This window comes from Numida meleagris, chromosome 5 (assembly GCF_002078875.1).
Source record: "Numida meleagris isolate 19003 breed g44 Domestic line chromosome 5, NumMel1.0, whole genome shotgun sequence".
NCBI classification, from domain to species: domain Eukaryota; kingdom Metazoa; phylum Chordata; class Aves; order Galliformes; family Numididae; genus Numida; species Numida meleagris.
This window is the reverse complement of record NC_034413.1, coordinates 63,823,955-63,846,497: the sequence shown is the minus strand read 5'-3', so window position 1 is coordinate 63,846,497 and position 22,543 is coordinate 63,823,955. Positions and strand designations below refer to the sequence as shown.

General features: G+C 35.9%; 1 protein-coding gene across 3 annotated transcripts in view; it reads left to right on the top strand.

Moving 5' to 3' along the window:
- Window positions 1–22,543, top strand: part of DPP10 (dipeptidyl peptidase like 10) — a 426,751-nt gene that overhangs the window by 320,808 nt on the left and 83,400 nt on the right. For all 3 annotated transcript variants that reach the window (XM_021398541.1, XM_021398542.1, XM_021398540.1), the window contains one exon: window positions 1,711–1,785. In XM_021398541.1, the coding sequence (XP_021254216.1) occupies window positions 1,711–1,785 (75 nt within the window). The remainder of the gene's footprint in view (window positions 1–1,710; window positions 1,786–22,543) is intronic.

The window sequence follows — 22,543 nt, the reverse complement described above, 5'->3', positions numbered from 1 at the left end:
TTGGAAGCAAACAAAATTCTGCAGGTGAGCGCAAGCTGGATGAACAAGGTCATTTTTAGTAGGATTCAGGTTATTTAAAATCCCAACTCCACAGGACTGTACTTGGATTTAGAATATGAGTGTAGCTCTTGGTGGTGTTGCCTCAGACTGCCAATACTTTGCAGCTGAGCTAGTCAGGTGTTAGCATTAATTGTGTCATTACTTTTGTGAGGGCATAAGTAACTGAAGATTCTTACTGGACGCTGGAAATGTTAAGCACCACATTGCCTGAGAATGAATTTGGAAAACTGCCTGGGTTGCATACTGCTTATGAATGAGGTAGTATGGGCAATAACTAATAAACTGCACCAAATCAGTGAATTTTCACATCTAAAGCGTTTTCAGTGATGTGCCAAACAAAAGGTGTGCCACCCATAGATTTAGTTTCTGGTGGTTGTCTCATGAGAGGTTGTTAGTACACGGTGGAAATCTGTTCTCTGTGCTCTGTAGATTAAAAAAATCCCCCACTGCCTTAAAACATTCTTTTGTCTTCTTGCCTAAAGACTGCTGATTTATCTTCTAACTTTTGATACTGTTGTGCTATTTTACACAGTTTTTTTTCCAAAACTTATTTTTTCCTTTTGATTTCATTTGAGTAACTTGATTATAGTTATATTACGTAGTAATTCGAGTTTAAATTGTATGTCAAAATGTTGCATCGTCTTAGCTTATTGGAAGGTTAGCCTTATAAATGCATTGGTCTGTGGTTTCTTGTTAGTGTATCTTAAAGCCCCCACTGATTTCTGTAGATTAGCAGTAGGATTAGGCTAAACATAACAGGATGCTCAACAAGCAAAATCAGAAAAAGTGTTCATATGTTGTTTTGCATAGCTATTCATACATTTTCCTTCATGTAGCTTTGTGGTTCTGCTACTTTTTCTGTATTACTTCTTATTTTAGTTTTTTACTTCTCCCTTCCCCTCTCATTCTGCAGATATCTCAAGATTCATTAAAAATTATTTCCTGCAACACACTTTAAAGCACGCTTATCTTTCTTCTACATTAGATGCATTAAATTTTTTTCAACATCAGTATTATCCCTTGATGAAGTTACAGCTCTGAATTCAATTGGGTGTCATGTAGTCGTAGCTAGATATAAAACAATATTAGTTTTATGATGGTATTTTATGTTCCACTTTAGTTTCCACTAAGCATTTTACTTCCTATAAGAAAGAGGATTTTTCTTTAGCGCAAACTGTCATGCAAAATGTTTATGTGTGTGATGCTGAAAGAAATGTGATAAGGATGACTGCATACCTGTTCTTTTTTGTTGTAGTTGTTGTTGCGCATTGTCTTTAAATCTTAACTTAGTGACAGATCTCCCATATAATCATTCCTGATGAACACACCAACCAAAGCATGTTCCCTCTTCCTTTGAAAATGGATTGGTTGTAGCTGTTATCTTTAAGCTTAGTGCCTATAATCATGACAAAGAAAACTCATCAGCTTCTTAATTTGTAGTTGGTCTTGAAGCCAGATTCATCTGTCACCATTGTACTGACACCTGCAAATTAGACTAAGAATTATTGCAGTCCATCTTTTGTGTAAATTAAGCAGGTTTTGCTCATCAGAACTCCTATGAATGGAGAATTATTAAATTAATGGTAAGATAATTTGGAAAAAATGATCTTTCATTTTGTGTACTCATTTTTATTGTTACTTCATTTTTAGGTAACTTTCAAAGCATCAAGATACTCAGTTTCAGCAGACTTAAGATTTGTTCTTCTTGCATATGATGTAAAACAGGTAAGCCAACAATTCATTGTTAAACGATCCTTTAAATTAAGAAGCCGAAGCCCTTGTTTTTTTGCGTATTCTGTGTCTGACTCCACATAGTATAGTTTGATTCAAGTACTTAATTTATCTTTCCATAACTTTCTAATAAAATGATGGTAACATATGTGTTTAAGTGTGGCAGAAATATTGGGAGATTTTTGGTTGAGGTAAATTGCTTTGACTTCTCTGTAGTGTTAGCCCTGTTGTGTTGTAGAGGTTTTGTAATCCTTAAATTGTTACTAGCTGATTATGTGAAACCCAACCTGAAATGTTGCAGAGGTATTGATGTAAAATGACTCATTTACTTGAGACTAGATCCAACTGGGTCTGATCTACTGATTCTAGTGGATTTTAGATCAAATTCTCCTTATAGTATCTATTGACAAAGCAGCAGGAAACGTGTTGTTTGGTTCACTGGTTTTGTTTTGGAGGGTTCCTTGATTCTTACATGAAAAATAATTTCTCCTTGCTGTTTCCCTTTGTCATTATTTTTTACTGTGTGAAAGAGTTCTTGTAATCCTTCATACTAACTTAATTTCCTTCTTTGACCTATTGAAATTTTTGTTTTGAATGAGTTTGTTTGTGATTTTCTTAGCAATATAGCCAGTATGGAAAAATGGTAGGTCATGAAAATATCTATCAATCTTCACTAGACTTAAATGCAGTAGCCTCAGTGTTGAATCTGTCCCTCAGTAAATGTGATCCACTGACATGCAGACAGTAGCGGTTGTAGTCCTGATTGGCTTTGGATGAGTCTTGTGATGCTTACTCTGGAGTCCTCTAGCTGGTCTCATGGCTTTCAAACCAAAAAAGTGGTGGTGACAGTGAAATCTGGTGAATAGCACACTGTTGTCAGCTAGATCCTCAGTTCTTGTGGAAGGTAATGTCATGGAATTTTCTCACATTCCGAAAAGAATCTGTTCCTTAAGGTACGAAGGAAAATCGCTAAAAAGTGTAAGGGAATTCTTTCAAAATTTAGTAAAATTCTTATTGTGAGTATGTGGTAAAAAGCAGTTTTTTCTCCAAATTTTCTAATTCCTGAGAAATTTGTTAGACTGGTGAGGCACTTCCATCTTTTCTCAAAATCCTTAAAAGACTTGGTATACAATGCCTTGGAAAGCCTCTTTATTTCCACAGCACTAATATTTCTTTTTTCATAAAGTAGTAAGATAGTGCTCATTTTTCCTGACCTTTCTTGTGTTTTTCCTCAATCAGAGTGGAGTTTACTGGTTCTAGAAAAGAGGAAATCCACTTGTCTTTCTTTTTCCAGTTGTTCACCATCAGTCATTAAATTGATTACCTATAAATTTTTTTTAAAATAAGCTTTATAAATAAATTGGAGATTTTAAAATAAATAGCAGGAGAATCAGGGCAGACTCTTTCCTCAGAAGAACACATTTGAATGTAGGAAGATACATTTGAATGTGTCTCACAAAATTGAGAATTTACTTCTTGTTGTGTATTAAAACACAGTGGACTGCAAACGTTGATGGTTTAACACCCTGTACAAGGAACCGCAAATAACTTGTAGGCATTTAGTTGGTATCTCTGGAAATTTTCGTAGATCTGTGGACCTCCCCACCTCTGTTTGTTACTTATTTTTCCATCTTTGTATGGTTTAGATGGTTAACTGCTCTGCAAGACATTTGGTGGGTTTTCTGCTTTTACTGAATGTTGAGGCTTTGTTTTTTTTTTTTTTTAATGATAATGGTTGTTTACAGACATTAATCTGTGTTCTTTGTAATGTGCAGTGATACAGCTAGAACAAATTTATTAATCAATGGTTTTATAAATAAGCTAACGTGCTTCAGCTGAACAAATTGAAGAAAAATAGAGACAAATGTTTGTTCAAGACATTTTGTCATGAAATTGTAACCAGAAATAAGGTTATTTTGATGTTTGGATTAAAAATAAATGTTGAGTTAAATTTAGTAGTTGAATATTTATTTTACTGTTGTCAGCATTTTCTTTAATCTATTTTATGCTTGGAATAGCAAACTTTAATTAATTTTGCAGTTGTTTCAGCACAATTAAGAATGTCCTCTATGCATAACGCACATAAATCTGTATGAAAATAAGCCATCTTTGGATACAAAACTAATAATGGAATGAATCATTTAAACCGTGTTTTGTGGAAGGAGCAAAACTGTTTTATTTGGCATAGCAGCTGTTTTAGTGTAGCTCTATAAACTTGGAATTCCTTTGCTGTGGAATTCAAGGTGTTATAAATTGATTTCTGTACATCAAGATCTCTCCATCTTTATCGTAGCAGATCACAAGATGTAAGCCAGCATTTCTGGCATAAGCACTGCTGCTGTATGGCATATTCTTATTTTTTTTTTTAAACATAAGTCTGTTGGAGTTTTAGAGGTCCTTTCTTTGTGTTCTTTGCTGTAGTACTCCATGCTTCTGAAATGCTTTCATCAATTCTCCAAGTGTTTGACTTTGGCAAAACTTGCATGGATTGACTGTGTGTAGTTCAGACTTTGTCACCCACTGTAATTTGATCGTCATCACTGAAAAAATCTCATTTTTGCAAGGCAGTAGATCAGTAAGTAGGAACTAGTTTGAGAAGTTAACATATACATTCTTGCTGAATGTCCTACCAACCTGATTCTTCTGGGACCGTGTGAATGCAGCAGCAGGGAAACCATTGTGTATATTGTAAGCAGAGGGGGATAGTTTGGCAGTGGTATATCTTTTTGATTTTGATTTTTCTTTGAAGATTATAAAGGTATGAGCAGAGAATGCGATACTCTGAGAGTTCAAACATCTGAGCCTGTTGAGATTTCCAGAGCAAAGGTTATTTCACTATTGCTTTTAATGAAGAGTGTGTTAAAATGACCTTTAGACCTTTTCTCACTCTGCTGGTGGTATTATTCACAACTACCAAAAACTGATTTATACTTTTGATTAGAAAATGGAATTCAAACATTCCATTCTTGTGTTAATGGTAAAGGATGCAGCGATAAATGTACAATTTTGAGGTGTGGTGAACGCTGAGATCTAGAGAACTTCTTTTTACCAGTGGGCGTTTTGTGTGTCCCTCAGCAGAAGGATGTCCCTGGAGACCGTGTGAAACTAAAATAAATTTTATTCTAGATACAAGTGTTTTTTTTTTTTTTTTTTTTTTATCATGGACATCATAGGCATCTTCTCACCATGTTCTTGCTAGACTATAATATGCCCTAGAGGAGCAAATGAAAAAGTAAATGGGATCAGTTTGTCTTTTTCTTTGTAAGTCCCTTTTTTTTCCTCACTTGATTTAATAATTTCTTCCTTGTAACTTAGTGGTTTTTTTTCCTCCAAAATACCCTTTCCCTCTTCCTTGTTTCAAATCCTTATTGAATACCAACTTTCAGGAATTTTTCCTTCGTTATTCTTTTTACTATTTGTAATGCTTATTTTCCTCTTTCAGTGTACACTGTATTATTTGTGGTTTGGATTTAACTTTTGGTTCAGAAACATGCTTAGTAAAATATTAAAGTTCATCTCTAGTCCAGAAGCATAAGTATTTATACATTCTCTAAAATAGAAAATGCTCTTCCTGAGATGGGGCTTCAAACTGTAATGTCTTTTAGCTAGAGAATTTTAATAAAACAGTGTGTTTAGCTTATAGCAGTGTAAAAATAATAATTCTTATGGTAAGATCAGGATAAAAGAATAATACTCTTCATAAAGGAGGAGAAAAGCAGAGCTGTGGATCTAAATGGGTGGAATTGTATCATTTTTCATTCACTAGGAATGAAAGATTTTTCAAAACTGTTTCTGAATACTTACAAGTGAGTGTACTGAAGGAAAGACAAGGGTTCAACAGCAAAGAAACTCCAAGAGAAAGAAGTTACTTACCTGCTGCACACTGATGCCTGACATCACTTACTGCTGTAATCTCTGTTTTTAGAGGATAATGATAGGGAGTACTGACCACAGTCTACAGTGAATGGAGAGAGAACAGCAAGAAGGGGTATGCTCATCAGGCTCTTAGAGTTTGTGTCTGATACAGGCAGCGCATCTGAAAGGCTCTTCAGGAGTTTATCTGCGGATTAGAAGTATCCATGGGGGGAAAAAATTCAATGCAGTCTTAAATTACGATTATCTGATCTGCAATAAGAGATTATATTCCTACTAATTAGGTGGAAACTAAATGTTCAATTGTCGATAATCTTCTTGGTCAGTGAAATTAATTATTAGATCTTTTTCCTTTGAAAATTAAAGGGTAAAGAAATTACCTTGCATTATTTCTTAACTTTAGTCAAGGTGCTGTTTGGTGTTAAATACTCAGAACACGTGCAATTCTTTTCAACAAGATTTTTATACAGTGCTTCTGAAAATCTGAAGAGCATTTTCTGCTGGGTGAGCTGAAGTTTGGTAACATACAGAAAAAGAAGAGTAAATGAGAGCTGCCTTCCAGCACACAGAAAATGTATTTACTCACAAGGTCTCTCCTTTCAAAAGACTTCTTGTATCAGTAGTGATCTATACAACAATATTTTATGTACTGCTGTGTATGATGCAAAGATCTGATATAAAATTCATGCTATCAATTCTTTTCTCCAGAAGTGCACATTTCTTCAGATAAACTCACTACTTAGGTCTTTCTTAGATCCTTGGGAGTAATCTTTCATTTCTTCATTTTAAGATGAATACAGAAGCAGATAAAACATGTGCATACTCCTGAATGTAAGAGACCATAAATAAACGTCTGATCCAGACATGACTTTCCCTTTCATCTTTATCTCTCTCATCAAAAGTATGAAGTTTTTACCACCTTTCATGCAATAAGAAGAAAAATAACAGAACCTTAAGTTGCATCCTCCGCCAATACTCAGTTATTTCTTACAAATGTTCTTCTAGTTTCTGGGAAGAATACAATTATGACAAGGGATCTAAAAGGTTAGGCATTAAGCAATCTACGGAAGCGAGCTATGCAGGTTTTTCTCTTAAAGTCTGTTATGTATTTTGAGTTGGAGTTTTAATTGAATGCCTTCAAATTTGTTAAAACGTAATAGCTAGACTGTATGCAACTATTGCATATACTTGACTTCTGTTTCTTTATTTTCTTCTATTAAATACTTGATTCTACCAGTTAGCATATTTATTCAAACAAACAGATTTGGGATTGCGTAAGAGCTAAAAAGAGGAAAGCTTCCACTTTTCATAGGAAGCACCAGGAGGAAAAATGTTGCTGTTTCTCAAATAACTTCCAGGGACTCTGTTCCATTTATACTTACAGGAGTTCTGTTCAACCTCAAGATTTAGAATATTTTCTTTTATTTTGTTTACTTTGGATTTAAGCATAAGATGACTCTCTTTTTTCTCATTCAGAATCACCAGAGTTGGGGAATCAGTCTTGTTTTCAAATTCTTTTTCAAAGATGAGATTGAAAGAGGAAAACTGTGCTTAGCTCTCTTTCAGTAAAAATGTATTGTAGGGCCTTTAGCTCTTCAAGCTAGATATTTATTGACAGAAAAAATATTTATTTCCAGTAATGTTGTCCTGCCAAGTATGAATAATGTTATTTCAGGAGGACTTGGTAGTAATTCAGCTGAGTTTCCAAGATCCAGCTTAGATACTCAGTCTTAACATAACTGTGATTTTCGTGTCTTCATATTCCTGCATCACTTAATATTTCCTCAGAACTAGCCTCCCTGTGGGCATAAATGGGCAATATTACACTGTTTAAGTTAGCAGCTCTTAATCTATGAACTATTTATTTTACATGGTGTAAGTTCTAGCTTCTGCTGTAATGCTGCCAAACCTGTTGCATCTTAATTCTTTTCTGAACATTGATAGTATCCAGAAATGCCCTAGATGTGTCTTTTCGTAGTGGAGAATTTGTGTATTAGAGCCCACAGACAACAGGCAGAGAATTTAGAAGGGTTCCACTTCTCTTGCTACAACCTGTTCTATGAACAAATTATGTTACCAGAAATAGTGTACAATTGAAACCAAATTTTACATTTACATTCTAATGTATGTATCTTTTCAGAAGTTGAGGTACTGGTGACTTATTTTTTTTGAAATAACAGAATAACTCTTCTTCAGAGATGCTGAGTGGAAATAAAGGTTCTTAAAAATTAGTAAATAATGGCCATCCTCAAAAAATAACAGCGCAAAGACTGTTAGGAGTTGTAATTGGAGAGCTGTTAGTAACTGGAAAAACTTAATGGAGCTTTAATTTGGGTGAAGATCTGACAGAGTTCACCAGAAACAACCTTAGTCATAGTTGCATCCATTTCTTTTTAAAGATTCTTAGTTCTCTGCTCTCAAGAAATATTAATTTCCTCCCTTGTTTTCAAAAGAATATGGACTGAGACAACTTAACTTCATTTTGACATGTTTTACTCTGAGTGTGAATCCTTGTTAGCTGAACTTTTACTGATTTCTCAAGTACAAGTACTGTCACACATCTTCAAGTACAGTGAATAAGTGATGCAAAAATCACTTTGTGGATCTGACTGACTCAAAATGTTAAAGCTTCTTACTGAAAATGCCGTATATATATATGTATATACGTATATTTGTAATGTTCATCAGCATGTTCCACAGTGACTCTTTTCAGATCTAATTTTAAAATGCTCTTGTCTATATGTGCAGAAGATAAACAAGGTTGAACTACTTAAAGAATAGCATTTTAGCAAATGTCTACAATCCAGTTCATGCATTCAGTACACTTACGAAGTCTATTTTAAATAGTAGTTCATTTTTTGTTGTTGTTTGTTTTCTTTTTCATTTTTTCATAATATCCTCTGTCTAGACTTCTCTCTAACCAAATCGGGTGTGTCTTCTGATGTATTGAGCAGTTGGTTTAGTTAATGCCAAGTCCAGCTAGACATCACGAACTAACAGGGTGGTCCAGTTCATTTGAATTCCTATACGGTGTTTGCCATTGTGAAGTTTGATTGACATGTCTGAGACTACAGAAAGTTCTCTTGAATAGAAATGAGTTTATATAACATAGTAAAGGAAAAAGAAGTATGGTAGATAACATGCTGGTGGCAGAACTTGCTCCTCGCTTTCACTCTTTCATACTTGATAAAGTAGTCCAAATGGATAATTAGTAATAACAGTGGAAGCATAACTATAAATCTATGTATCTACTTTACTTAAATAATGGAAATGAAAGCCAATTCATAAGCTGTTTGCCTTTCAGAAGTGTTTGAAATATGTTTTTTTCTTTTTAACCTTGAGACAATATGTATGGTAGTATATTAAATTAGCATAAAATATTATGATTGCTGAGAGTGAAATATGGTCATGTGTTCTCTTATCTCAAGAGTAATGAGTGGTAGTTGGTTCAGGACATTGTTTAAGGCGCTATTAAGTAAATTAGAGATGTAGTTTACTACACAAATGGTGTATCAAGTTTCACCTCTGTTGTATTTTATTACTCTAAAGTGAAAATATTTCATGTAAGTGTGACTGGACAGGTGTATATATAAAAGAGTTGTCTATGGATGATTTTAGTGAAACTGTATCTTTTGCTGTCACTTCTTTAATTGCACAGGATAATGGAGAGGAGACATTAGTCACAGAAAGCTTATTCATACCATGCTGAAAATAATTCACTAAGCTTATCTATTTGGTGTTAAACATTCCCACCAAAATGAGGCTGAGATAAAGGAAAGCTCTTGAAAATGACACCTTAATCCCTTATATGTTTCTAAGTAGTTATGAAATGAAGATTTTTTTTGTTGTCAGATGATGAAAATATATAGTACACTGTGTATGAATAGATTCTCATAGATTTGTGTTTTTTGGCACGCTTCTCATTTATGTGCACAATAAATTCTCTTTTGCTGTTATCCCCACAAGTTAGTAATACAAATATGCCAAAGAAAAAACAGTTTGTGATGATACTTCCAAAATATGTTTGTGCGTATGATAGAAAATGGTATCCTCAACTTAACATAAATTTATTGAATATCATCTTTTACTGGCTAGTTTTCTGCATACATAAGAAGTTGTGTAGAGGAAGATCATGAAAGGATCCAGGAAGACTGATGTTCTATCTCATAAGAAGCACTAAAAATGCTTGGTCCTTTTTAAAAAAGAATAGGGTGGGGAAGTGCTTTACATATGGCGTGGCTTAACCTGACAGGAGCTCAGCACCACACAGCCATTCACTCACAGGACAGAAGAGGAAGATGGATATAAAACCACAGTGATACCACTGTATCTACCCACAGTGCCGTTACTCACCACTCACTGACTGATGCGCAGCACCAGTATGCCAGCCTGCCAGCAATGCAGGGTAACAGTAGCAAGAAGTAAAAGTTAATCAGTAAATACTTTCAGAAACTAAGTGCAAATTCAAAGAAAAATCTGTTCTGAAAGTGGAAAAATACTCTACTATGAAGTAGGCGGACTGGTTGATATACAAGAAGATTTCCATGTCTAATTGCATTTGATCCCTTTGATCTTCACACTCTGATGTATTTTTCCCTTAGGACTTCCTTCTTCCATCTAACCTTCCCTCCTTTATTTCTAGTCCTACACAAAACACTCTTGCAATGTTGAGCTATAATCTCTATAATCTGTTACCTCCCCACTGGTTGTTTTTTCTTTCTTTAAAGCATCAACTGTAAAACATATATTGTTGAGAACCATTCACCAGCAAAGCATTGGAGGATTTTATTTTAAGGTGACCATGGTAGTCAAGGACATAGTAACTTAAATGAGACAAAAGTAACAAGTTGTAGTTTGAAGTCTCTACTAAAGATTTTCTCCTGTATCTTAGGTTTTGGCAAGTGATAATAGAGACTGTGTAATGATGAACTGAATCCAATCAGTAGATTCAAAATCTACAAAGATACCTGAGCAGATTAAATAAGCCTGAAATCAAAGCTGAATCTGTAACAAACTTTCATGTAGATAGTGAAATGCTATCTCCATAAGAATACACTGAAAGCTGCCATCTAGGTCCTGTCTTGCGAAAGAGACATTCATCCAAAGGAAAGTGCAGAGTTAGGAGTCTAAAAATTTAATCACTGATAAAGACTGCATTAGTGTAGTGTCTTCCAGTCATTAATTTCAATGTGTTTTAATAAAATAGAGAGCTATGTAATGGTTTTGATATAATGTATGGTTTGGATATGTTGTGATTTTGATATGATGTATCTGTTCTCGCTGAGAACTGTTCTGTTTCTCTCTGAGATCCCCCCTTTCTGGTGTTGGTTTGTATGCAGGCTCTACTTTCTAATTAAGTAAAATAAAAATGGCTGGGAAAGAGTAGTCATGAGTACAGGACAGTGCATGTCATGGTCCTTATACTTCGTGTGGAGGTGACCACTGAAGATTTACTTGATGGTGAATATTGTTAGGACACCTTTGCATTACTACTAGCTTTTAGCTCTCTCTGGTTGGGTTAAAGGTGACCTTTTAAAATTTCTGCTTCTCTAGCAGTTACGGTTGTGGTTGTTCTGTTGAGACATGTGATGAGCTGCACTCTGCAGCATGGGCTGTGACTTGTTGTGCAAAGGCATCCTGGGCAGAGACCCTTAACTAAGCACTGGGAGCAGCAGGGAGGTTCAGTGTCATAGCCAAACTTTCATGCTATGAAGACGCATGAATTAACCACTTGGGTCTTGCACAAGTGGGCTGTCTCAAAGGCCCTGCCTACAAAGGGCTGCATTACGCTGTTACTGTACTCTTGGCTGATTCTGCTGCTTCTCTCTCATATATTACCAGGTACGATTGCAGGCTCCACTCAGTGTTATTGCAAAGTGCTATAGTTCTTTGGATTACTCAGGACTTTTTTCCTCTTTTCATTTTCTGCTAATTGCTTAAATAGGACATCACTGCTTCTGCATATGGCAGCTGAAAGATTTAGCAGCGCAGGTATTTTAACAAGATAAAGGCTTCATAATGCACTGATGCACACTGCTTTGCCTTTTATTCATTTACTCTGGAGTAGTGAACATCAGATTCTAGAAGACAGTATTTTGTATTGATTTCACTTACAAAATCAGTAAATAAAAATAACTTGGCAAAACTGGGAGTTCTATTAAAATATTCATAGAGTATGCTGGAAAACATAATAAAACGTTAAAATGAAGTAATATGTATAAGTAATCAAGCTATTTTGATTTCATCATTATGAATGACAAGCTTATGATATAAAGTACTTTCATAGTATCGAAGCTCTGTTTGTATTTTGGGACTCTATTCCTATTCTCATGGGCATAGCACATAAAAAATGATCTATGTTGTTTATAGAAGCATCAGAAAAGAAGCAGAGTCTTTTGAGAACATCCTAAAATATGCTCTTAATTTCTCTTTTGCTTGTCTTGAGTTTACTCTTCTCATAATGTTTCCCAGCTCTTACTGTTCCAGTGTATGCAGTAAACACTATTGAACTGAACACACTGGCTGTGTGTTTTCCTAGAGCTGATCTGAGATGCTTGACTGGAGTCTAGTCACTACTAAATCACTTAAAACAGCTATTAAGCATAGTAGTCTGGCAAAACTTGAAGTGACAGAGATCTTGACTAGCACAAGGTGAGGAAGGATTAGGTAAAAAAATGCTATAGTTGACCTTAAGTCAACTATAAGTCAGCATCAGCTGTCTTTAAAGCCATTTCAAGACTCTTTCAGCCCATGCAATGAGCTAGGAATCAGGAAATCACTGCAAGAATTTTTGCTCATTTTTACATTTTTTTCACGCCTGACCCGTTACTCATTATGTATTTGTTATAGCTGTTAGACAAAGAGGAAAACACATTCCTCAGTTCTGCATTACAGATGAAGCAAAAAAAATCCAGTTGTTTTTGAATGTTCTTCAGTCTCTAAAAGGGTGGAGGAATGACAAACAGGTAAATGTTGGAAAGATTTAAGAACACATATAAATGTTAGAATCTCCTTTGTGTACCTGTGGAACATGCTCATATTGTTTCTGTAAGATTGAAATCGCATGTCATAATGTTTTTTATAGAATCATAAATTTGTCATAACATAAAAAAAATTGCATTTGATGGTAGATTATATGCTATACTGAAGTGAATAGCTTAAGCTTGTTATAACTTTGTAGCATTGGGCTTGAGCACACCCATATACTGATAGAGAAATATTTTTTCTGTAGTTACAAACAAAAAAGTGCATATAGCTAGTATTGTTTTATTAGTGACCTGATTTATTTCAAGTTTTTCTGACATTTAACAACATTAATAGTGCACAGAGCTGAAGTAAAACTCTTTCAAAACTCAGAATTGGATTTGGAATGAGTTTGAATTTTTAAGACTTTGCCTGCTGTTGTACAGCTCTTTCCCTTCTACTCCAGCGGCCAGTGGAGACTGAGTCACAGAATGAATAAGTGACAAATCTGTAAGCGTAGCTTTTGAGCACGTTCTCTTCCTTTTAGTACAAAGTGGGAGAAGTCACCGAGACGTTGTCTATAGCTGATGACTTGATTTATCTTGCTTCTTCCTCTAACAAACATATATACATCCTTGTGTTTAAAATGTGCTTATCAATTACATCAGGAGTGTGCTTTTTTTCTGCTCCTCCTTATATATGCATAAGGATGCATACTTAAAGAAAATGGTTGGGCCTGAACTTTCAAGGTCCTCTCTGACATGGGCTATTTTATGATTCTATGAAAATGTTTTATGTAGGCTTTCCTCTTCCTGTATGTTACTGCTTGAGGAATAGTTCATTGTGTTGCTGCACATAATCATCTCCCCTTTGGGAATCCATCTTTTTTGACAGGAAGGAGGGAAGGGGGACAAGACATCTCAATAGTGCGAGTATTTCACCTTCTCTCATTGGATCCAAAATTCCAGTTATACATAGTGCTCTACTGTCTGGATTAAAAGAACAGGGGTGGGGGTGCAGAAAAAGGGGAGATGAAGACATGAAGAACAATTAAATGATTCAGCATTTTACTTTTTTGCAATAGTAGGCACAGTATTGTATATCCTACATGTTGCACACAGTAATTAGATCCACAGAGATTTTAACCATGGCTATATTGAATGTATGAAATTGTCAGAGAGCATAGTCATCCAGGCACGCATTGCTAAAGCTTACTCAGTCAGAAAATAATGCAAGATCTTAAAACAAATGCGAAGAGTCACCAAGAAAAAAAACTAAGGCAAAAGAAAATGAAGTTCTGCTGTGTTATAATCTTTCACTTAAAATCTTGTCCTAACAGTTTAAACGTATATTTAATGAGAAAGAGGATTTGTAAAAGAAGCTTGTAAGTAAAATGTAACCTGAATTTATTGTAATGAATTTTATTTTTCATTTTCTCAAACTAAAAAAGCAAATAACCTGGAAGACTAAATATTAAGCCTGATCTGTAATATCAGAGAATGAAACCATCCTCTAAAATTTAATTAGTGTTTAGCAGTTTTGAGGTAAGTAAATCAAGCGTACGGGTTGAAAACGTTTTCCTCTTTGTTTGGAAATTACAGAAAGTATTTTTTGAATGAAAACTTGGTAAGGAAAGGAAGCATGGGATTCCCAGTCATATTTTAAACTTAAATCTATTAATTATTCCTGAGTAGGAATACATGGAAGCATTTGTAATAAACCCGGGTTTGCATAATATTTCTCACCTCTTACGGAGCCTCCTACACCTTGACACTATGCTTGCATTCTGTTACAGTCGTCCTCTTTTGGGTTTGACTTAAAAAACATGTTTAATATATATGTGTTAGGTTCATCATGTATTACCTTTTCATCAGAAAAAGGCATTTTGAGAATTGTATCCATTTCTTATCAACTCCTACAAAAGTAAAATTCATGTAGAAAGGCGGACTCTTTAGAAGCTCTTCTCAGATATCCTCAGGAAGATGTGGAGTTTAGTTCCAAAGTGTATATGAACCTTCCTTCATCTATCAAATAGGTAGGAACTTTCACATAACCCAAGGTTTCTTTGATTGTTATTTTTTGTGTTTAATGTTTTTTACCACTTTAACAATTCTTCTGTTCAGTACTAAGTAATTATAATTTTCAGGTATGACAAAATGCATTTCCACTTTTGAGAGTGAGGAGGTGGGGCTTTCTTTTTTGTTCATCCAAATTATATATTTAGAAATAATTCTGTGGTCCTCTTGTGCTTGCACAAAATGAACTGTAAGTCTGACAAGCTGAGAATTAGAGGGGGTGAAAAATGGGAAGAATTAAGTTCCATGTAAGTGGGAACAGGCACCATTAGAGCTGTGATATTTTTGCACTTCTGAGACCTGCCTATTTCAGATTTCTTTTCACTTAACTGAAAATTAAAAGAAAAGTAGAAAGCATTTATTTCTTGCAACAAACTTCAAAAAGTTGTAGTTTCAATATAATGCATCTATAAAGGTGTACAGTTGAGGTGGGTTTTTTTTTTTTTTTTTGCTTTTGTTGTTCTGTTAGAATATATGTTCAAGGTGCTGGAGAGGCCTTGTTTAGAGGACTGATGCATGAATTTAGGATGCTGGACACAGTTAGCTCTTGGAGTATGCAACTGAAATGGGAAATTGTGGCAGCTTTCCGGCATGTAGCCATGCTGTCAGTTCATACTACCACAGGAAAATAGTTGTCTTCAGTCCCCCTACTCCAGAGAAACGCATGCTGCAGAGAATGGAGTTTATAATATACAGTAGTGCTAAAAGTGTTTGGTAAACACCAAAATTGGAAAAAAAAAAAAAAAAGAGTATGCAATAAAATGCATTGATTTTTTTTTTTTTTTAGAGTAATGTAAACCGGCATGGGCTAATTACACCCATATGTCTGTGGTACTTAAGCAGATATTTGTTCAACAGAATAACATGTGTTGCTATGGCAATCACTTTGTTTGTCAAATGTTAAGTAAAGTTCAAAAAAAAAAAAAGCCTTGAAATATTATTTTCTGTTGTGACTACTGTCTCCAACCCACACACAGCTGTTCTGAAATAATGAATAATCTTCTAGTATATAGGATTCATCTTCTAAAAGTGGCGGGAGCATCCCTGCTGTCAGAGGTGATCTCTGCATTGCTAGGTGTCTACACTCTTGTCTGACAGCATGAAATAGGCTAAACCCTTTCCTCAACCTCTCCACCCCTTCCTCAACCCAAATGTGTGGCACTGTTTGCCCAAGCTGCGTTGCACTTTCCTGCCAGGTTTCTGAGTGCATAGCATGTCTTCGTTATGTGTCTAAGATAGCTTTAGGAGCCCTGTGGGATGATTTGCTTTTCCTTATGGCCCCAGTGAATAGGATGTTCCAGCCAGTCATCACGCACAGCTACAGAAAATGTTCAGTTTTGTGAATTTATGGTACAGGCATGAAAATGTAGTTTCTTTGGATTATCACCTACTTTCTAGCTCAGCTGTTACATGGCAGGGCAGGTTTTGGCTTGATATATTGCCTACCTTCCATTCCAGAAGTGGAGGAATGCTGGTATGATACACAGGTGCTGTACAGTCATAGCCATCATCTCTCCTCAGAGCTACTGTGGTCAGAATGAATGAAAACACTTTCCACTTTCCCACTTTTTTTTTTTTTTTCTCTTCAGAGATGGTGAATATTATTGGTATGGATTTTTCTCCTTCACTGTTCAGGATAGCAGTTTTACAAGGACATACTTGACAAATGCTCTTCATACAAAGAACATTTTTGTTGAAAGAAACTATTTTTCCATTTTTATGAGTGCTGTCTTAAATTCTGATCTGTGAACATCATGCTTTTATAACCTGTGACTATGCAATGAAATGTACTTTGGCAATTTATAACAACAATGACAACACAGTCAGTTATTTGCCTTTTCCAAATTCATGCATTTGCACTTTGGCTTTTGCACATGACATTGTTTGTTTCTTCTACATTGGCCATCTTGAGATATATGGATCTGGTAGTATTTTAAGAATGAAAAATAAAGAAGATGCAACATAAATCCCAGATGTAGATTTTGTCCTTAGTGGATTATATCCAGGATCCTCCTTAGCTGGATGACTACTAGGAAGTTACTTCAGTAGTTTCATTTCCATTAGAATACTAAAAAGTATGGCAGCACTTCCTGGGTTGAAGCACCATTTTTGACACTTCTACATCCATGGTTGTGCCCACAGTCATCACAACTCAGTTCTGAGTTCTCTGGAAAGTAAATGTCATTGCCTCACGCAGGGGAAAGATCCTGCCGAGAACTGAATCAACTGAAAAAGTATGAGTTTTTACGTCTTATTTAGGTGTAACTTCGACACTTGCGTCTCCCTTCCTGAAGCCAAAAGGGACTTCTGATAGACAGGGATGGCAGCTGGGGAAAATTCGGGTATTGCTCTTGGACTGCAGGAAGACTGAAAAGGAGGTACCTTTAAAGATGAAAAGACAGGAACAAGAACAGATGTGGAAAATTGTTTGTGTTTGGCCTCTGCAACTCTCATTTCTGTTGGGCAGGCTGGATTGATGAGCTGAGGCCAAGACCAAGTGCTGATCACAGTAACCCCGTGCAGTGCTACAGTCTTGGGACAGAGTGGCTGGAAAGCTGCACAGAGGAAAAGTATCTGAGGGTATTTATTGACAGCTGTCTGAACATGAGCCAGCAGTGTGCCCAGGTGGCCGAGAAAGCCAACAGCATCCTGGCTTGTGCAGCCAGCAGGAGCAGGAGGTGATTGTCTCTCTGTACTCGGCACTGGTGAGGCCTCACCTTGAGAACTGTGTTCAGCTTCAGGTCTCTCACTACAAAAAAGACATTGAGGCTCTGGAGCATGTCCAGAGAAGGACAGTGAAACTGTGTAGGGTCTGGAACACAAGTCTTATGGGGAGTGGCTGAGGGAATGGGGATTGTTCAGTCTGGAGAAGAGGAGGCCCAGAAGAGACCTTACGGCTCTCTACTGCTTCCTGAAAGGAGGTTGTGGCGAGGTGGGAGTTGGTCTCTGCTCCCAGGTAACAGTGATGGGACAAGAAGTGATGACTTTAAGTTGTGCCAAGGGAGGTTCAGGTTGGATATTAGGAAATATTTATTCTCAGAAAGAATGATGATGCATTGGAAAAGGCTGTTCAGGGAGGTGGTAGATTCACTGTCCCTGGAGGTGTTTAAGGAAGGGGAAGATGTGGCACTGAGGGACATGGTTAGGAATGGCTTGGGGTTGGACTAGATGATCTTTGTGGTCTTTTCCAATCTTAATGATCCTACAGTTCCATCGTTCTAACTTCACTGTATGGAGGTGATTAGTGATTGAGATGGGAGCACAAACCCAGAATGTGAACAGACGCATCAGCTTTCCATTAAATAAGCATTTTTTCTTTGTAGGTGATAGTGTTTTATGGGCAAGAATATCAACCCTAATTTCAGATACCTTGGAGTTTAGGCATATTTTAAGTATTGTATGGCTTATAACTATGGTCAGCCTTGATCTGACATGTTAGCATTTGAGAGGGAACTGGTCTTGGTTGTTTGCTGCTCAGGGCATTGGTGGCGACTGATTTTTAAGGGTTGTGATTCTGGCTTAAATATGTTTAACAGGAAAAAAATCCTTCAACACCAAATCAAGGAAGATCTTTAGTTTTTACCATAATGTATTTGAAAAAATTATATGCTAATAATTGCAGGTTTCTTAATACTATTTTCCATGTTTTTGGCATGTCAGACTGGACTTTTCCCTCTGACTGCTGTGATTTTGTTGCTGGTCAGAGAGAATTAGTTTTGAAATACTCTAGGCAGTCATACTGCGCTTGTAAATCCAGTGGAAATAGAGAATAGTCAGCAGCAGATAGGGTACAGCTTCTGGGCTTTGCAGACAATATGCAATGAAAGCAGTACCCAGGATCTTTCCTATTACTCCTATCAGCAGTGTTGCCCAGGGGAACGGCAGACATTCCTAACTTGCAGGTCAAACCTCTGTCTGCTGCAATTTGAAGGCTGTTCCCTTCATCTTCCCTTCTGTCCTCTTTCATTCATTCCAATAAGTTCTTTTAGGAAAACTATACAATATGATAGGCGTAGTGATTGAACTAAGTGTGATATTTCCTGGATCCACTAGTCTTTCAATCTGTTTTAGAAGTATCATTTTAATTTGGGGGCCTGAAGATTTGTTAAACAATACCTGAAATTCCCCTCTGCCCACCTCCCACTCCCCCTCCTTTTTTTTTAGGACAGTGAATAACTGGGTGAAAAAAGTTTTCATACATTTACTGTTGTTTAACATTAGTATGATAGTATGCATTTTTCTCGTACTGCATTTCATGGTACTTTAAGGATAGCTTTGGTTCTCTGGCTTTTCTGTACATTTAATGGAACATGTTGTTCGTAGGTTTTATTAAATAAATACCTAAAAAAGAATTATCAGTTACCGACTGTAATGGAACTTACAAGAACCATCCCTCTGCATTCAAAGTGCTCCCTCTGCCTCTAAGCTCTTGGTTGAACACAGTGGCTGAACTTCAAAGATAAACAGTCTCCCTCTGTCCAAGCTACCCACTGCCTTCAGCCACTCCAGAAATACTGGAGTGACTTTTAAGTTTAATTACTTAAAATGCTGAACTGGAGTTGCTTCTGATTAGCTTCCAGTTTAAATATAATTTTGTTTCTGTTGTTCTTTCATTTTCTGAGCTAAAACTTCAGAATGCCTTCTGAGACGGAATTCTGTGCAGGGAGGGAGATTAGCTGGGAAAAATAAAGAACTCATTTGGAAATGTGACTTTGTGGTGTACCTCTTGCTGAAACACCAAGTATTTATGATAAACGTGTTTTCAGCACTGGGAAATAAATGTTACCCTTTTTTTTTTTTAGTGAGGTTTTTCACCCAGCCCTGTGCCATGATGCATGTAAGGGAGATGAACGGATGATGCATGACCTGTGTTTAATCTGAATATCCAGCAGCAATATAACTGTGACAGTATGTGTTTAGCCTGAATCATACAGCAGGTGCAACAGAATGACAGAGACTGCATATGTGTCTTTCCCCCTTCTTGTTGTATTTAACCCAACAGCACTACTAAAATTCACGCAAGGGGTTGTTATTCTCCGATCTTACTTTGGTTTTGTTTTGCAGTAACATTGCAGGTTTGGTCCTTAACATAGGTAGCAAAATTCAAAATGTAATACCAAGAGGGTTTATCACATGAGCTATTAGCTGTGACGTTAAAGGCTTTGTACGTATATTTGTGCACAAATAAGTGGAGGGCAAGAGAGGAAAGATGTCTGTATAAAAGGATAAGTGCAGTGTATTTCAGCTGTTTACATACGAATACAACTTGCACTTAGTAAAGATTTCAGGTTGGTGGAACTTTTATTTCCTTCACCAATTTCTGTCATCAACCCCTTCACAATACTGCAGGAAGGCTTTTTACATTTATCATCTGAGATAACTTGTGGAAATTTACAGCCTACTTATACATCATGTCTGTTCCTATGCAGAGTAACTGCAGGTTTGTTGGATGCATTATTACAGATTAAAGTGTTTGCTGAACTCTTGTTTTAGTGAGGAACTTTGAAGAGGATAAACTGATCATAGAATATGAGAATTGGGAAAATTTTTACACAACGTTACATATTTTACCACATCATTAGTATATTAATCTTTTAAAGTTTTTAACTTGTTTCTAAGATCACAATTGAAGGAAATGCATTTAAGGGAGCTTGAAGATGATACAAAGAGACATAAATCAAATCTGTGTTTCACTGAGTTAGTTGTCTGTAGTTCTTCTAACAATCCTCCAGGCAGATTTACATTTTTGGCATCTGAAAATCTCTCTTCATCTGATTTTTCTTTTTTAAATCAGTGTCTGCATAATCTGCTGTGGATACTTTCAGGCTAATGTATGGCATAAGTGTCCTTGACTTGAGCAGAGATTATTCTGAATATCTCATCAAGTTACACACTGTAATGATGTCCTTGAAATCTGGGATTCAGTGCTTGACTTCTTAGCTTCTAAGCTTTTAAGAAATAATGTGATTAAGAGCTGGCTCCTGATCCCATTGTCTTCATTGACTTGATTCAGTGGTGGTGGATCAAGCCTTTCATGTATAACATACAAGAGTGAAATGAATCCTTTGAAACTATTGCATCTATTCAGTTAATGATGATCATTCTGAGGCTAAATTTTCTTGAGAAAAAGCTTGATAGACAGGTGAGAAATTGAAGAAAGTCAAATAGGAAGAGCTAGCACTTTCTAATATAATAGGTTTGTGTATGCCTGTAATACTCCAATCTGTTTTGAAAATATTTTTGAGCCAGCTTAATGGTTATAAGTGACTGTATGAGCAAAATACTTTTTTTTTAAATGACAACATCACTGTTCAAAATCATTCTTTCAGTGTGAATAGTCATTTTATAGAGCTATTGGAATTCAAAATTCCAGCCGTCTAGCTGGAGACTAAAAAATGGTACTACTTCCAGTTCTTTTAAGTTAACTATTTAACAGAGACAGCAGATGGTCTCAATATAGAAGAATTTTAAAGCATGATAAGTTTTTAAACAGAAAAACTTATGTTAGTATGATTCCTTGAAGAATCTCTATTGATTCCCAAAAGCAACGTTGACAGGGTGGAATAAAAAAATAAATTAAATTAGTCAAGATGTCTAGGTACTACTGTTCCTTTTGATCAACAGTGGTCTTGGGCATAAATAAATAGTGACGATACTTCATTTTAAAAAGGTATATTTTGTAACCTAATAAAACTGAGATTTTTAAGGTAGGTAATGTGAAAGTGATTGTAAATCTTACCAAACTGAACCCTTCCCTTTTAAGAAACCTTGAAGTCAGACTTGCCTTCTTTTAGTGAAGACTTTTCGACTGTTCCTTCTGTGGGATTTGAGGGCTTTTCACAGTGGACATAATGCTGCTAGAAGGAATTGCAATTTTCAATAAATGTTTTATAGTTATTTCACTTATTTTATTTTTCCTGCTGAAATTCAAAAGCTTATGAACGTTCCATGTTTCTTGGAGTTGTCATTCCTCCTCCTCCTCTCCCGTCTCTCAGAGTTTTAACATTTCTTATCCAGTTTCTGTATTTTTTTTTTTAAATCTAATACAGTTTGTTCTTTGTATTTCTGTCTATCAAGAGTTTGCAAAATCTGCACTGAGCTTTGTATCATTTCTGTTGCCTGTGCTTGGACATCTTTCCAACCTCTCACTTTCTCCCTGTGTTTCTAAGGTAGCTCTTTGTATGCTGTTAGAAAACAGACATTTCTAAGCATAATGGGTTCATAAATACTATAATCAGCCATGATATGAGGCCAGTATCTAGTTAGAGATATATTCAGTGAATTTGCCAATTCAACTTTTTGCATTCTTGCCTTTTTCACATATCATTGCTTTTCAAGTCATTTTATATCAGTCATTCTCAACTCTCCCCACAGTTGTTGTTAAATCAATTTTTGTGTTTCTTCGTATGGTACCCATCGTATCTATTCATTCTTCAACTTCAGTAGCTTACCTGTATTTTGTTAATCTGCCAACTTGATCAATGTATTAGAATTGACCTTGTTTATTTCTTAGGAACTCATCTGCTCTGCAGATGATGCAAAATTGATTCAGCATAATGCAATGGAGTTGAGTCTTATTTAAGTAGTATATTTAACATTATATCCTTGTTAAAAATTGCAGCATTTAAAAGTTAGAGAATGTCATAATATCCCACAGTAGCAGGAAAGGGTTAATTTTTCATTGCTTCTTTAGTTAACTGAAACTTTATCTGGCTTAGTATTAAATGGCCTCCGAAACCTGCAGACCTGCTTTGCCTTTGCAGTATAGAATGTAAAACAGATGAAATCTCCCTGATCTGTTAAGAAAAGTCATTTATTTGGCCTAACAACCTTGACTGTAT